Source organism: Saccopteryx leptura, chromosome 2 (genome assembly GCF_036850995.1).
Source record: "Saccopteryx leptura isolate mSacLep1 chromosome 2, mSacLep1_pri_phased_curated, whole genome shotgun sequence".
Taxonomy (NCBI): Eukaryota; Metazoa; Chordata; class Mammalia; order Chiroptera; family Emballonuridae; genus Saccopteryx; species Saccopteryx leptura.
In genome coordinates this window covers 146214292-146230590 of record NC_089504.1, presented here as the reverse complement: position 1 = coordinate 146230590, position 16299 = coordinate 146214292, and the positions used below count along the sequence as shown (strand labels likewise).

The window sequence follows — 16299 nt, the reverse complement described above, 5'->3', positions numbered from 1 at the left end:
TGTCTGCCTCCAGTTTTCAGTTGTGTTATTTCTAGGTCTTCTTGGGTTGGTATCAGCTGTTATCTGTAATCCACTTTCGGATTTGGGCAGCTTTGAAGTCTTGATTTGTTTGTTTTCTTAACAGGTGATAGTTTTGTTTACTGATCTCAGCAGGGGGCTTCCTTGCAACTGTATCCAGGAATGGGATGGGTGTAACCTGAGACTCTGAAGGCCTCTTTAGCCAGCTAATCTCACTGGGGGCAGGGTGTTTTCTCAGCTTCAGTAGGGGGAGGTGTATCTCAGATCTCCATGGAGACCTGAGTTACTGCCCCTCCTCCCCACTTCTTGTTTTCAGCTGTGTCTTGTTGCGCTGATTGGAGCTGGAGAGATGTCCAGAGATCTCTGATCCGGAAGCACTTCAGCTCTGTTTTCTGAAAGGTTCAGTCCCTCCCCCAGCTATGGCCGCCTCCAGCACAGAAGAGTCAGCTTTTTTAGTTCGTTTCTTGCATTCCTTAGCCCCTCACAGTCTGTCCCTCTCCCTGTCCTTTCCACTTGGGAGATAAGCTGGTCTTTTCAACGCACCTCGCTCCTTGGTCGCCAGGCAAGTGGCTGTGAGCAGTAGTTTCTGCTCACAGAAACTACTGTGTGAGATCCCCTCTGGGCTCTCAGCCTCACCCCCCCCCCCCCCAGTTCCTGTAAGCAGAGGAGATTCAGGCGCTCCCTACCAGGATTGTTGTGGCTTCTTCTTTGCTCCTTGGTTTTTGAGAGCTGTTCTTGCAGTTCAGAGTTGGTTTTCCATGCTGATTTTTCCTAAATTGATTTGTATTCCAGTTTGGTGGTGAGAGCTGGGCGTCTGTGCATCTGCCTACTCCGCTGCCATCTTTTTCCCTCCACGGTGAGTATTTCTGTAAGTCGATCTTGTTTTGGGTTGGCTTAGATTCTTGAATCTGTGAATTTAGATCTTTTACCAAATTTGGGAAGTTTTCAGCCATTATTTAGTCAAATATTTTTTCAGTCTACCTTCTTTCTCCTCTTAAATGGACTCTAATTATACATATCTTAGATCTTTTGTCTCATAGGTCTCTGAGACTCTGTTCCTTTTTTTTTTCCAGTCTGTTTTCATTCTGTTGTTCAGATTGGGTAATTTGTTTCATCTTTCAGTTAACTGATTCTTTTCTTGGTGCCCTCCATTTTACTGTTTATCTTACAGTTTGGGATTCTTATTTTAGTTATTTTTTTAGTACTAAAACTTCCATTTGGTTCTTTATTTATTTGGTTCTTCTAGTTCTCTGCTGAGGCTTTGTTTTTTCTTTGTTGATGTTGTTGTTTCAAGTTCTTTAAAATTTTTGCCAGGTAATTGCTGTTAGTATCTATTGATTGTCTTTTTATCATTAAATTTGAGGTCTTTTTGTTCTTGGTATGGCATATGGCTTTCAACATAAATCTCATTTTTGTATCATGTTCTGAGACTGGGGTCTTATTTTAACTCCCTATTTTAGCTAGATATCTCTGACAATGCTGTCAGAAGATGGGGAAATGCCCTGTTTTTTACAGGTATGGGGAGATCCCCATTTAGCCTTCTGTTAGAATTGAGGGAAAGCTTCTATTATTTCTGGGTAGGAGTGAAATCTCCAGCTCCCCACAGTGTCAGTACAGACAATTGTCTCTACTGACACTGTGGTAGGGATGGTCTTAATACTGTTGTGTGGTGCTGAAAGTCTTGACTCTCTGCTAAGCTTCCTCTGTCACCTTTCTAGCTGGGAGGAGGCAGTGTGTTTTGTTACTGCCATGAATGGGAGGGAGATCAAGTTCCTTCTCATGTGGACTCCGTTGATGCCAAGGGAAGCTCTATGATTGGCCAGTTGGGCTAAAGGTCTTGTCTCTCAACTTGTTCTTCTCTTTCACCATCCTAGTGAAAGTATTGGATATATCTTTTCTGCCTCAAGAGGATGGAAATCTAGCATCCCTACTTAGCCTTTGCTGGCATGGTTGAGGATGAGACCAGTTATTTTCTGTGGTGTTTGACCGGAATAGCGTAATTATTTTCTAAAAGTTTTTGTCTTTCTACTTTTCCCCTTTCCTGATACTTTGGCTAGAAAAATCAGCGTTTTTTTTTTGTTTTTTTTTTACTGCATCTGTTGGTATTTTCAGTTTGCCAGATTCTTCAGTTCCAATTCTAAATATAGGAAGCAAAATGAAAACCCGGGAAACTCACCTTTGTTTTGTTTCTCAAGCCGCTGACATCCCTCCTCACTGGTGTCCCCCCCACCCCTTCATCTTTCAGACCTTCTTATGTTTGTTTTGTAATGTCTAGTTGTACTTTAGTGGGAAGATTAGGGAAGCATATCTACTCGATCCTTCTGGAGGCAGAGATCATGTCAGTCATTTTTTGAATTTGACTTTCAGTGGACTCCATATGGCTCTTCCTCTCTGTACAGGTACCTGGAACTAGAAAGCAGTGGCCATCGGAACGAAGTCAGGCTGCACTACCGCTCAGGGAGTCACCGCCCTCACACGGAAGTGTTTCCTTACATTTTGGCTGATGACAAGTGGCACAAGCTTTCATTAGCTATCAGTGCCTCTCATTTGACTTTACACATTGACTGCAATAAGTAAGTGAAACGTTCTCAGTTCAGGAAATGGAAGATTCTAAGAAATGACTGATAACTTACATTACTTACCTGATGTTTCTTTGTTTGCAGAATATATGAAAGAGTGGTGGAAAAGCCCACCACAGACTTGCCAGTGGGCACCACATTTTGGCTGGGACAGAGAAATAATGCACATGGATATTTTAAGGTATTTTGACTAAAATCTGAGCATAAAGGGTAAATATATATAAATGCTTTCTAATGAGTTTGGAAAAGTGCATTTTCTTTTTTGTGGTGTGAAACAAATTAACTTGATTTGTGTAGTTTTTCTCTTTATGTTTATTTCTGTTTTTTGCTTTTTAATGCTGGTGTGTTATTTAGCCAACCAGCACTACTTTCTCTTTTTTGCCTAATGAGATTGATCTTTAGACATACAGAGAAGATCACAAGGCTGAAATCAGGGCAGTTAACATGTCATTTTTGAAATTAGGCATTCAAAGTAATAAAAGTCTAAAATGTTAGTATACAAATAAACTCTCCACTACTGAAATATAACCCTTGATGATACTTTCATGGGGCTGTTATTAATAGAAAATTGAAAGCTTTTTAATATTCATTATTCATGTTCTCCTTCTACTCCAGAAAGTGAGAAAGGAATATATATACATATATATGCACAAATCTACCAAAACTAGAAATCAGTCATAATTTATAGACTTTTCTTTAGTTTCTACTTAGAGACACACTGTGGAATCTCATTATTGTAGAGGATCTAAAACACCTACCACTTAATTTTCGATATTTAAAGGATAAAGCAATAAAATCCAGAAAATATCTTAACTGTAAGCCCATAAATGTAACCATTTCCTCCCAGCAGCTATAAAACAGAAGTGGCATGGTAAATGCTTGTAAAATAAAAGAATGATAGGTGATGTGTCTGAAAAACTCATGGGTTTTTAGGTAGAGTAGGTACCAATAACTTTAAAATTATATAGCAAGGTTTATAGTCCTAGAAAGTGTTTTTTAAAACTTAAACATTGCCTGTTACCTGGAAACCAGGTGCTTTGAATGTATCATTTCATCTGATCCTAAGCTTGCTGGCTTTGATGCATGGTCTTTCCCCCCCTCTTTTATGTATGCATAAACCTGCTAAAAGAGGTTAACTAGCTTCTCCAAAGATAGTCATGGGAAATTTATCCCATGTTAACAAATCCTGAAAATCCAATGCTTTTTTCCCATGTAAGGATGGCATATTTGTGATGTGAGTACCAAGTCTCTTCCCTATTTAATTATAACAGTCTTTCCCACGGAGCCCAGATGTGGCCTCAGAATCCTTCACACAGATCAATTATGTGTGCTACTCTAGGGATCATACTTTTTATTGTAGACTGTGAGTGGGGCCTACTAGAGTCATGCAATGCACATGTACATGGTAACCTCATTTTTATGTTGCTGCTTCTAAGTGATGGGAGTTTGTATACACATTGCCTCTGAAATCTAAACCCAAACAAATAACAGATTCAGAAATTGCCACAGCATACTAAAATATTTATTATTCACATTGACATTTTTTTTGTGCCACATTATTAATCAGATTACATATGTAGAAGCTATATAGGTCAACATTTGGTAAATCTTTGTTCAAGATGTATGGGTACTGTCACCCCTGTCATTAGACATTTTGTTTGCATTTTTCACAGAGATCAAGTGAAATATTAATTAAAGAAAATATATAAAGTTGATGAAGGAAGAGAGAAGAGTGTGGTGGATGAAAGGGACAGCTAGAGTGTATCTGCTGAGGTCATTTCTGAGCCAACATTTGGCCTTAGTTTTAAGAGTCCCCAAAGCTGAAAGCTAATTGTACCTTAATGACTAAAGATGCATGTAAATTCTGCATATAAACATGTAATGTGGCCTTCCGTGTAAAATGGGTTATTTTCAGCTAGTATTTATTTATTTATTTTTACAGAGACAGCGAGAGTCAGAGAGAGGGATAGATAGGGGCAGACAGACAGGGACGGAGAGAGATGAGAAGCATCAATCATTAGTTTTTCGTTGCAACACCTTAGTTGTTCATTGGTTGCTTTCTCATATGTGCCTTGACTGTGGGGCTACAGCAGACTGAGAAACCCCTTGCTTGAGCCAATGACCTTGGGTCCAAGCTGGTGAGCTTTGCTCAAACCAGATGAGCCCGCGCTCAAGCTGGTGGCCTCGGGGTCTCGAACCTGGGTCCTCCGCATCCCAGTCCGATGCTCTATCCACTGCGCCACCGCCTGGTCAGGCTCAGCTGGCATTTAAAAAAATTTCATGCTAAACTTTCTGTATTCTTAAGGACTTGTCACTAGTCTTTCACAGCTGTTTATATCTATTGTCTTTTCTGAGTTGAGAAACTAATTTTAAAAGCTTCAGCTGGAAAATGAGAAATGCTCAGACGAGCATTGCTTCTATAACTCAGTTTTTCTATTCTTGTCTTTTGATGATTGCAGTTAATTTAAAATTTGTATGTATTTCACTGTTGCTGAAACAAAAAGTGATTTTCAGGTTGACTTTTAAAGGTCATTTTCAAGCCTTACTTCAGTGGCTAACTAAAAGTAACTTCTTAAAATAACATGACTATTGCCTCTTAATTATATCTTGACATTTGATCTTAAGGCTTTAAAAATATTATCAAAAGGAGAGTCTATGGGCAATCATCTATTTTTTCTTATATATTTCTTTCATTTTGGCTTGAATGCAAAACAATGTAAAAAATAATGGTTCTCAGGGGTTTTGGTGATTCTGCCTTGTTATGTTTTTCTTTATGAATTTGACTGTTGAACGTAATTCGGGTAGATGAAAGTAAAATGTTTTTTATTTAATTTTTCATACACAGGGCATAATGCAAGATGTGCAATTACTTGTCATGCCCCAAGGATTTATTGCTCAGTGCCCAGATCTTAATCGCAGTAAGTCCATTGTGATGAAAAGTATTCTTCTTGTTTAATTTTATCTACAATGTCGATTTGAAATTGGAGTTCCCATATATGAATTGTCAGCATAGACTTAACCAGGTTGAACCCTTTATAAATATAATTTAACCAACACAGTGTTTGTAATTCTAGCCTGTCCAACTTGCAATGACTTCCATGGACTTGTGCAGAAAATTATGGAGCTGCAGGACATTTTAGCCAAAACATCAGCCAAGGTAAAAAGCTACTAGAAATACAGTGTGGGGGCCCAACTGGGCGGTGGTATAGTAGATAGAATGTTGGACTGTGATGCAGAGGACCCAGGTTTGAAACCCTGAGGTCACCAGCTTGAGCACGGGCTCATGTGGCTTGAGCATGGGCTCACTAGCTTGAGTATGGGGTTGCTGGCTTGAGTGTAGGATCACAGACATGACCCGTGGTCGCTGGCTGAGTCCAAAGGTCACTATCTTGAAGCTCAGGGTTGCTGGCTTGAGCAAGGGGTCACTCGCTCTGCTTTAGAACCCCCCCCATCAAGGCACATATGAGAAAGCAATCAATGAACAACTAATTGCCGCAACAAAAAAATGATGCTTCTCATCTCTCCCTTTCTGTCTGTCTGTCTCTATCAGTCCCTCTCTCTGTCTCTCCCTCTGTCTCTGTCACAAAAATAAAAAAATGAATAAAAAGAAATACAGTGTGGGGGAGCTCAGAAATCTTTGAAGTTCCTTATAATTTAGCTTTTTTAAATAACGACAGGTGCTCACCTTTAAGGCTTTTCTTGTACTGTATACTCTTAGCTAGGATTAAATCTAAATCTAAATTCCTGCCTAAGGAAAGGGTTTATAAATATTTAAACTCTGGCCATCTGTATAACAAATGATTCAGTAAGTTAAGAATGAGTCAGATTACTTGTTTTATTACAACTGGATTTATTGTTTAATTTAATTTTTTTTGTGTGTGTATTTTTCCAAAGTTCGAAGCGGGGAGGCAGTCAGACAGACTCTCGCATGTACCTGACCAGGATTCATCCAGCATGCCCACCAGGAGGCGATGCTCTACCCATCTGGGGTGTTGCTCCTTTGTGGCTAGAGCTATTGTAGTGCCTGAGGTGTAGGCCATGGAGCCATCCTCAGAACCTGGGCCAACTTTTCTCTCATGGATCCTTGGCTGCTGGAGGGGAAGAGAGAGAGAAAGGAGAGGGGGAAAGTTAGAGAAGCAGATGGGCTCTTCTCCTGTGTGCCCTGACCGGGAATCAATCCCTGGACTTCCACACGCCAGGCCAGTGCTTTACCACTGAGCCAACAGGCCAAGGCTAATTTAATATTTTTTATTGAATTTCTCTGTATAATGAAAGAAATTAATGGATATTTTAAAGAATGTGGACACTAAGATTATGTCAAGGAAATGGTGCTATATATGCTTCCTACCACTATGTGGCAATTATAGGATAATTCACTGTTAAACAAGTCTCAATTTTACCTACAATTTCATCAGACTATTGTCATTTTGCATAGTACATACTAATAACTTGAAAGCTGCATTGTATATAGGTGATTTGTTTCTGACACTATAAAATTTAAAATTTATGATTTCGCTTGAGTAGACATACTTATGAAATTAAACACTTTTAAAAACGGAAAATGCTTTGCTGTATTATGGGTAATGCTATTTTGACTTAGCTTCCATTTATATCTTATAAATTATGTTTTTTTTCCAAAGTCAAGAGGAAATTTACAAAAATCAGAAGGGGGAAATCCTTTCTTTTAGATTAAAACATTAAATATATTTATAACAAGTAGTTGATGGGCACAGCCATCATTACCGTCGCACGCTGAAAAAATCAGATGACTACCAGAGTAGCTTGCACTTATGCATTGCCAGATGGTGAGCAATATGAACCCTTCCTTTGTGCCACAGTTGTCTCGAGCCGAACAACGAATGAATAGATTGGATCAATGCTATTGTGAAAGGACTTGCACCATGAAGGGAACCACCTACAGAGAGTTTGAGTCCTGGACAGATGGCTGTAAGAACTGCACATGCTTGGTATGACTTGCACTGGATTTCAGACTAAGGGAACTCAGATACTCTCCCACATTTTAAAAATTTATTGAAATAAAGTAATCATGAAAATTTCAAGATCTATTTCCTCAAGACACAACACTAAAGAGCCAGCAAACCCGGTCAAATCTATGAAACTGTGTGTTGAATTATTAAAGACACTTTCTAGCCATTAAAGATTATTATGGTTTAAGAATGCTATAAAATTTAAATTTATTGGTACACACATGAAGTTAGAAAATTAAATTGGTTTAGTAAGAGGATTCTCAAAGGATTCTATTTTGTTGTCTTTAACATTTCCAGGTATTTCCCTCTCATGTGTTTATTAATGTATTTTAATAAAACTAAATTAAATGGAGCATGAACTATTGTGATCAAATTGGTCCATATAAACAAATTATGAGGTTCAAATAAGATAATCTTTAAAAATTTGCTAATATAATGGAACACAAATTATAGAGTTTAAATTAACATGGTTTCTCTAATTGCTCACAATAATTTAGTGTATTATTATTTCAAGTTATGTTTAGTTTTAAAGAAAAGTATGCAACTAGTTTGGTTTTGAATTTTGAAATTGCTCATGAATTTATCTGTCAAAACTGGTTAACTGGAAAGAAATCAGGGCTACATGAATTAGTCTTTCAAAAAACCATTTCCCCAAGTTCACTGAGTTTATTCAAAAGCAGAATATCACATATGTAAAAAAGGTCAAAGGTAGCTCGGAAATAACCATATATGTTCACATATGTGTGAGTGTGTTATGTGACTTCCATTCAGGGACATATTATACTCCTATTAAAGTTATAGCACTTGAAAAATATGGTAAAAGCTTCCCAATTTGTTAATTGGGGGTCAAAAATCAAACAGTAAACTATGAAATGTGGTATAGTGAGGACAGTAAAATGACTAGAAAAGCAGCTAGCAACCTGGGAGTTCTGGATGAGCTCCAGGAATCAAATTCCTTGCTGTTCTGACTACAGTTTGGTGCCTTGTGGTGACTGTCAGCACCACCTCATGGTGGTAGTCTGTCTCATCTTAAATAACCTTGGGAAGATTCTGGGTCCTGACACTGGGTCTTTAGGATGGCAGCGTTTATTCTCCTGGTTTGTTGATGCTCATTTTGTTAGTAGTCTGGGGAGACATGAGTGTCCCAGACTTAACCCTTAGCCTGCTATTCTTGGTCAGTGTATGCCTTTCCCTCCATGCATGTCCTCATCCACCTCACTATACGAGGTGAGAATGGTGGCTCAGTATCAATCAGTTGCTAGACTGAAGATGGGATCCAATCATTAACTGTGTTCTAACCCAGTTTATACTACTGTGGGTCTCTGTGTTATAGGTTCTACTGAAAATAACCAAATAGAACAGTGGTATTTATGGAATTTTGTGGGAAGGGTTTGAAATTTGAGAAACAGATTTAAAAATACTTGAGGACCACCAAACTGCAACTTGGAAATTCACTAAATACTGTCTTCTTCTCAGAATGGGACCATCCAGTGTGAAACTCTGGTCTGCCCAAACCCTGACTGCCCACTGAAGTCTGCTCCTGCATACGTGGATGGCAAGTGCTGTAAAGAGTGCAAATGTGAGCATAACTTTTAAGATGAATACTTTACTTGGCAAGAACAAAGCTTTGTATTAATGAATACTCATCCATTCATTTGTTTAATCTGGGCAAGCTAAATAACATCTAAAAATTATGGAAAATAAGCAGAATACCTTCTATATTTTGGTTGATCAGTTCTTCTCCATTTAAAAATGCTCAATTTTATCTTAGCAGAAAAATGCTTTCTTGGAGGAATCTATTGTGTATAATGACAATAATAGAAAGATATATAAGAAACGGAAGATATTTCTCCCATTACACTACTTAATATAAATACTTCAAATTAGGTCAAGAATGGTCTACTTTCAACCATGATAATCAAGAAAATCGAGGATACAAGTGACAGTCAACAATAGATGATATGCAGCTTCATTAGCCCAAACCACAGAAGTCCACATTATTGTAGGACCATCCAGCATGGACAAGGCCATGGCCTTTTATTCATAGAAAGAGGCTCACACCACTGAAGTAGGAAACTGCCCCACTATTTAGCAGCCATGCAGTGCACTTCTGATGTTAGGAAATGCTGTTTGAATTCTTAGCTATCCTGAAATGGGTTCTATACCATTCATTCAATAAAAGAAAGCATTGCATTCTGTGTTACTTAAACCTTAAAAGACTGCCCTTAAATCCATTTTTAAAGGAGCATTTAAAATTTAGCAATTGTTCAAAGGAATAGTAACAAAAATGAAAAGTAAGTTATAAAGTGTGTTTGTTGACTGTGTAAGGATATGTAAGGGCAGCATAATCATATACACACACACACAAAGACAGAGAGAGGAGAAGGGAGGGAGGAGAGGGGAGAGGGAAGAACAGGGAGAGGGAATGAATGCCTGATTTGCTAAAGTTACTAGGTTTACCTTGCTCCATTCCCATTGCCATTGCCATATCTCACTCTTGCCTACACTGTGTGCTACTGCTAGTGAGAGTGACAACTCTCAGAGAAAAGTCAGGAAGTTGTTTTGTAGTTTATTGATTTGTTTTTTTTAGGAGCTCATTTATATTGAATTCATTAGACTTTACATGGAAGCCAATCCATTTTATGAAAGGGTATTATCCTCATCAGGTAGATTGGCTGAACCAGGAAGGATTCATTGTAATTGTTCTTACACCTGTCACTAGCTAATTTCCTTGGTGAGGAATAATCTGAGCTTTCCCTTGAACTTGCGTGATAACTGAAAACTTGTATTGATGTTCTCTAGCTTTCATTGTAGAGAGATGGATGTGGGAGGAAGAAGCGTCCTCCACAGGGCTTTGTATTTATAACACGACAATAGCAAGGACCATATTTTTTTGCTTTAACTTTTTTTTTATTCTTTTTTCCACCAATACTTTTGTTACCTGTGAATATGATAGATTTGCATTAAGTGATATCGATGTTATTAGAGACAGGCTGGTTGAAATAATGGATCATCATGTTAGATGAGTGAAAAGTACTGAATTTCGATTCTGATTTTACCATTCATCTCTGTTACCAACAGTAAGCTGCCTACTAAATCAGACTATACTTGAAATCTTCCCAAAAACATGCAGTCATACTAACTGAAATGGTAAAATATTTTGAGGTTCATTAATGCAAACTGCTTCTGGCAGACTTTGGCATTAATGATTGAAAATTGAACTGTGTTTGCCTCATTTATAAAACAGTGAAAGCTGCATGTAAGTAATCAGTGAGGAGGCCATAGCATCACTGAAGGAATGCCAGAATAATTCATCTGGGTCTTTCATTTTATATGGTTAACAGTAAGGACGGTGTGACTTGGTCTTTCAGTGACATTAGTGTTGTGGAATATAGAATATTTGTGACTATGTTTGTCTGTATTTCAAGTTTTAAACTTCCTGTTCTGATGAACTCAGCATGTCACAAGAGCTAGCAAGATATATTCATAAATTTTTTTTCCTAAGGGTAAATGAGCACTTAGTTTATATGGTAAATATTCTTAGAGATTTGGGGGCAATGTGTCTCCACATGCACAATTTTAAAATTAGTCGCTAAAAGTACTTTGAAAAATGTGCTTCTTAAAAGTTTTGCAACAACTTATTTTAAAATCGATAAATAAAATTTAAAATAAATTTAGTTAGCATTAACTGACTTGGTTAGATTGTTCAGATTTTCGTATTTTCTGAAAGTGAAAGAAGCCAATAGTTATACATGTATGTATCTCATTGTTACATATAAGAAAGGAACAGTCTCATTTTCCTATGTTAATTTTTCCAGTATTATCATTGTTGTGATTTATGAGAACTGAATTCAACTGAATGTAAGTTAAGTTCTATGACTTATACTTCTTAAAACAAAAACATAAGCCTTCCTTTTATACCCTGCATTCATCCTATCACTGAAACTCCTTTGCTCAACCGCCCTTTTAGTGACATAAAACTAACAAAATATATTCTTTAGGGAGAACTGTTTAAAAAGATTAATGACTTACTGTTTCTAAAGCGCTTGGAAGGTAAAACACATAACCTAACTGCTGAACACTCCGCTGTCAAGATTGAAGCGAACAGAGCCAGTGCGTGCGGCCAGTCATGTTGGGTGCTTTTATTTAGTGCTTTCAGACCGGCCTCGGCAGAGCTGTATGTGCAACTCTGAGCAGCCCTGTTTTGCAATCTGTTTTGTCTCTTCCGTCTGTAACTTTAGCTCCCGCCCTTTATCTGAATATAAATACTGATGAATAGTAAGATGGTTGTTCTTCTGGGAAAGTGGTCAGAGAGAACCAAGCCTGTCACTTTTCTTTATTTGAATCTGCATAAGCAAAGTGTTGAGTGAAGAGGCTTAACCTTTCCTGCCCCTACCATTGAGATACTGTGGTATAGTTAAACAGGGACAGGATAAAACCCAGAAGCTGGAAGGCCAGTGCCAAGTCACTATGGTAATAATAATCACAACTATAATGAAGTCACATCACTTTCATAGGTAAGAAGGCACATGTTTTGTTCCTTATGTGATCTTTACCCCACTCCATAAGGTAGGCATTGCCTCCATCTCCTAATAAGAGGCATTATACGACTTGTCCAAGAAAGAATACACAAGTAGTTAAATGTCTTAGAGGAGTTCCATTTTGATGTGCTGTGCTTTGAAAATCATCTGTAAAAATCATCTGCTACAATTAATTTAGGTGATCCACTTTTATCAAGTGGTAACTAAGTTTCCCATAAAGCCATTTGGACTCCTGGCCAAGTCTAGGTTGAATTGCAAAGTAATCAGAGTTTACTTTTGTCTCTCAATCCTCTCTCCCTTCAGCCAACATCACCATATCCTTTATTTTAGTCATAAGTTCTCAACTAACCAACAGCAAGATTGACACAAGTTCAAGATAGCTCTAGAAAATACAAAGTGTAAACATCTTGGCTGAGTTTAACTCTGCTACAGGACAAGGCCAAACCAGTTAAAGTACTTAAAATCTCAGCCTAGTTATAAACAAACAAACAACAACAAAAAACCTAAAGAATTAACAAAATATAATTTACCAAAGTTTGAGGAAATAGAAAGTTCTGGAAAGTCACTAAAATTAGGAAAAAGGTATTCAGTGCATTTATTTATTTATTTTTTTATTTATTCATTCATTCATTCATTTATTCATTCAATGGATTGTACATTTAAGTTTGAGAACAGACTGTTTCACAGAAAAGGTGATTTATAAAAATATATAATCTGAAAATCTGAACTAATGCTCTAATATCTTTTAAAGGAGAGGCTGTGCTTTTGTTTATCTTTTGTTCTTTTTTAAACAACAAGGAAGGCAGATTTCACCTCTATTTCTAGAGAGGCATCAAATACAGGAAATGTGAAAGTGACCATCCACATCCATTGGTGCTTGCCTACTAGCAATGGTTATTTTGTTTTTTTTCTCAGAGGCCAGATTTATGTGAGTAAATTAAAGTTATCCTTTCTATTGAAAAAATAAGAGCTTAAAACATATTATAGATTACATTTTAATATTATGTGTTCTGATTAGACATCAGATTGCATTAAATTTAATTTTAAAAACTGTCAATTTATATAAAATATAGTTACTATAATATCTTTGTATTTGGAGTAGTTGAGTATGTGGCTTACAGAGTTATATTTTTCTGGGTTTGACTTCTGGCTTTACTACTTATTAGCTGTGTAATTTTTGTCAGGTTACTTAACCTCTCAGAGTCTTAGCTTTCTTGTCTAGACAATGGAGAGAGCAATTATATCTATTTTATAGGTTTGGTGTGAGGATTGCATGAATAATATATGTAATGTGCTTAGAACAATGTTACCTATTATTGTTTTTATTAAAAGAACCATTCATGTTTTTATTGATAAAAGTACAAAATAGTGAAGCTATCTTGTTAGGTCATAGATCTTAAAGCTATCCAGGACCCCAGAGATCTTGAGAACAGCCATTTGCTTTGGGGGAGAGATGTTTAATTATTCCTATTACAGAGTATAAATGTGGCCAGGAGGGTTAAATGACTTTTCTAAGATCAAACAGGATGCAATACAAGGTAATATTTTTTCTCTGTATTGTGTGTGTGGGTTTTTTTGTTTGTTTGTTTTTTGTTTGTTTTGTTTTTTACAGAGACAGAGAGAGGGATAGACAGGGACAGACAGACAGGAACGAAGAGAGATGAGAAGCATCAATCATTAGTTTTTCGTTGTGACACCTTAGTTGGTCATTGATTACTTTCTCATATGTGCCTTGACCGTGGGCCTTTAGCAGACCGAGTAACCCCTTGCTTGAGCCAGCGACCTTGGGTCCATGCTGGTGAGCTTTGCTCAAATCAGATGAGCCTGCATTCAAACTGGCGACCTCAGGGTCTCGAACCTGGGTCCTTCCACATCCCAGCCCAACGCTCCATCCACTGCGCCACCGCCTGGTCAGGCTGCGTTGTCTTTTGATATATATGCTCTCCTTAAAGTCATTTTCTATCTCAACATTTTGGATAGGTGTGACCAATGTTGACAGTAAGAACCATTTCATCATGCATTATCTATTTTTTTGTGTGGCTTCTTTCATTCAAAATCATGTTTGTGAGATTGATTCTTGCATGTTAATGTCGATCATTCATACTTACTGGAGTATATATTCTATTTGTGTTAATGTACCATAAGCTAATTTATTGTTGAAGGGCACCTGGGTGCTTTCCAGTTTGGAGCTATATGAATACTTCTGTAAATACTCTTTACATAGTTTTTGGTATTAACCCTTTGAGTAGTACAAACATTCATGTACGTCCTCATGCCTCCTGACCATCCAGAGTACGATCAATTTATTTTAAAAAGGCAAATGTATGTTCTTCTTGTTTCTGTAAATTGGTTACCAAACATGATTTTAAGTTAATAAAGCTGGAACTGGAACTAATTTTATTTTTTGAAAAGAAAGAAAAAACTCACTTCTGAGCGTCAGTGAGCATGAAAAAAAACTCGCTACTCAAAGGTTTAAGCATGCCTGGTGGGTACGTACCTTAGAATTGTTTGGTAGGTGGGCAGAACTGTTTTATTCCATGGCAAGTCTGTTCTTCCTTTTGGCAAAAATGTTTTGTCAGACAGTTTTCTAAATGGTTATACCAGTTACTCTCTTTTATTTTTATATTATGAAAATAATGTGGATAGTTCAAGTCCTGTCACTTAAAGTGCAAGTACAGCAGGGACAAGGGATTAAATGACTACCACCAAAATAATTTGGGGATTAAAAAAAAAAAGGTATGGCAATGTAATGAAATTGATACAGAGACTTTTGAACATGTGCATGTAAGGATGAGACACAAAAATCAGTGGGATATAATTCACCAAGAATCTGCTTTTAAAATAAGAAAAAATAATTTAAGTCATTTATATAAGCTAGATTTAAAAGGAAAATAATTTTGGTGCAACATAACCAATAAACTTAACTGCTTGTGTGGTGATATTGGAAACATGAGCAGTACACAGTGTGTTCCGGAACACAATTATAGATTAGTTGGCATTCTATAGACTTAGGGGTCTGGCTCCATGACCAGAATGCCACTGCAGACTGAAAAAGATAAATAGCAGTTAAAAGAAAGATGCGTTTAACATATCAAATGTAATATTTTTAGAAAGTTTCCTCAAAGTCTGCATTTAAAAAAAAAATCATTGTCATAGCAAACAATTGAGTGAACTGAGAGCTCATGGTGTTGCTGTAAATCATGTATATGATCTTGGTCTAGATTCAGTCTTTTCTCAACAAAATAACCCTGATTTAGTATTTAAAGTAATATTGAGTGAAATGATAGAATTAGGATATATTTTATTTTTATAGGTCAGTGTGAAAAAAGTGGGCAAGAAAATAATCTACTTGTGTGCTAAGATAATTGAACTTAAGGTAGGAAATATTTTCACTAAAGACAAATAGCTATAAGTTTTATTAAAGATTTCATCAGGATAATCCTGTAGGCTTCCTAAACACTGTCATTAACTTGGTGCTGATGTTTTTTTTAAATAAGTTCTTCAAAAAGACATTTTGTATACTGCTATCTTTTATACACTATAAAAACTGATAAATGTTGCCTGACCTGTGGTGGCGCAGCGGATAAAGCGTCGACCTGGAAATGCTGAGGTCGCCAGTTCGAAACCCTGGGTTTGCCTGGTCAAGGCACATATGGGAGTTGATGCTTCCAGCTCCTCCCCCACTTCTCTCTCTGTCTCTCCTCTCTCTCTCTGTCTCTCCCTCTTCTCTCTAAAATGAATAAATAAAAAAAATTAAAAAAAAAAAAAACAAAAAACTCCTAAATGTTAAAACAGAGGAAAAGATACTGAGCAGGTGATATATTAATAAGCAAGAATAATTAGCAGTATGGCCTTCAGATTAATGACTGTATGAGACACCACATGATACATTTTAATGATCTTTTAAAATATATAAATCTGTTAATTAGTCAGCTAGTAGCAGAGCTAGGCTGCCAGGAAAAGCCAGGGCAGGATCACAGAATAATGACAATGTCACAGTGATGAAGCTTCTGTGTCCTGTACCCCACAGTCCTGAGCAGTGTAAGTTGCTTGAGATTGTCATTTTTCTTACTAATCTTAGTATCGTATTTGAAACCTTTTAACTAAACACAATACATGCATTTGGTAAATATTCAAGCTATCCAAAAAGACATGAAAGAAAATTTTAGAATC

The 16299-nt window shown here is 37.0% G+C and overlaps 1 protein-coding gene across 4 annotated transcripts in view; it reads left to right on the top strand.

Moving 5' to 3' along the window:
* NELL2 (neural EGFL like 2) overlaps window positions 1-16299 on the top strand; it is a 489520-nt gene that overhangs the window by 197179 nt on the left and 276042 nt on the right. For all 4 annotated transcript variants that reach the window (XM_066369010.1, XM_066369011.1, XM_066369013.1 and 1 more), the window contains 6 exons: window positions 2418-2591; window positions 2682-2778; window positions 5443-5515; window positions 5672-5754; window positions 7436-7564; window positions 9062-9164. In XM_066369010.1, the coding sequence (XP_066225107.1) occupies window positions 2418-2591; window positions 2682-2778; window positions 5443-5515; window positions 5672-5754; window positions 7436-7564; window positions 9062-9164 (659 nt within the window). The remainder of the gene's footprint in view (window positions 1-2417; window positions 2592-2681; window positions 2779-5442; window positions 5516-5671; window positions 5755-7435; window positions 7565-9061; window positions 9165-16299) is intronic.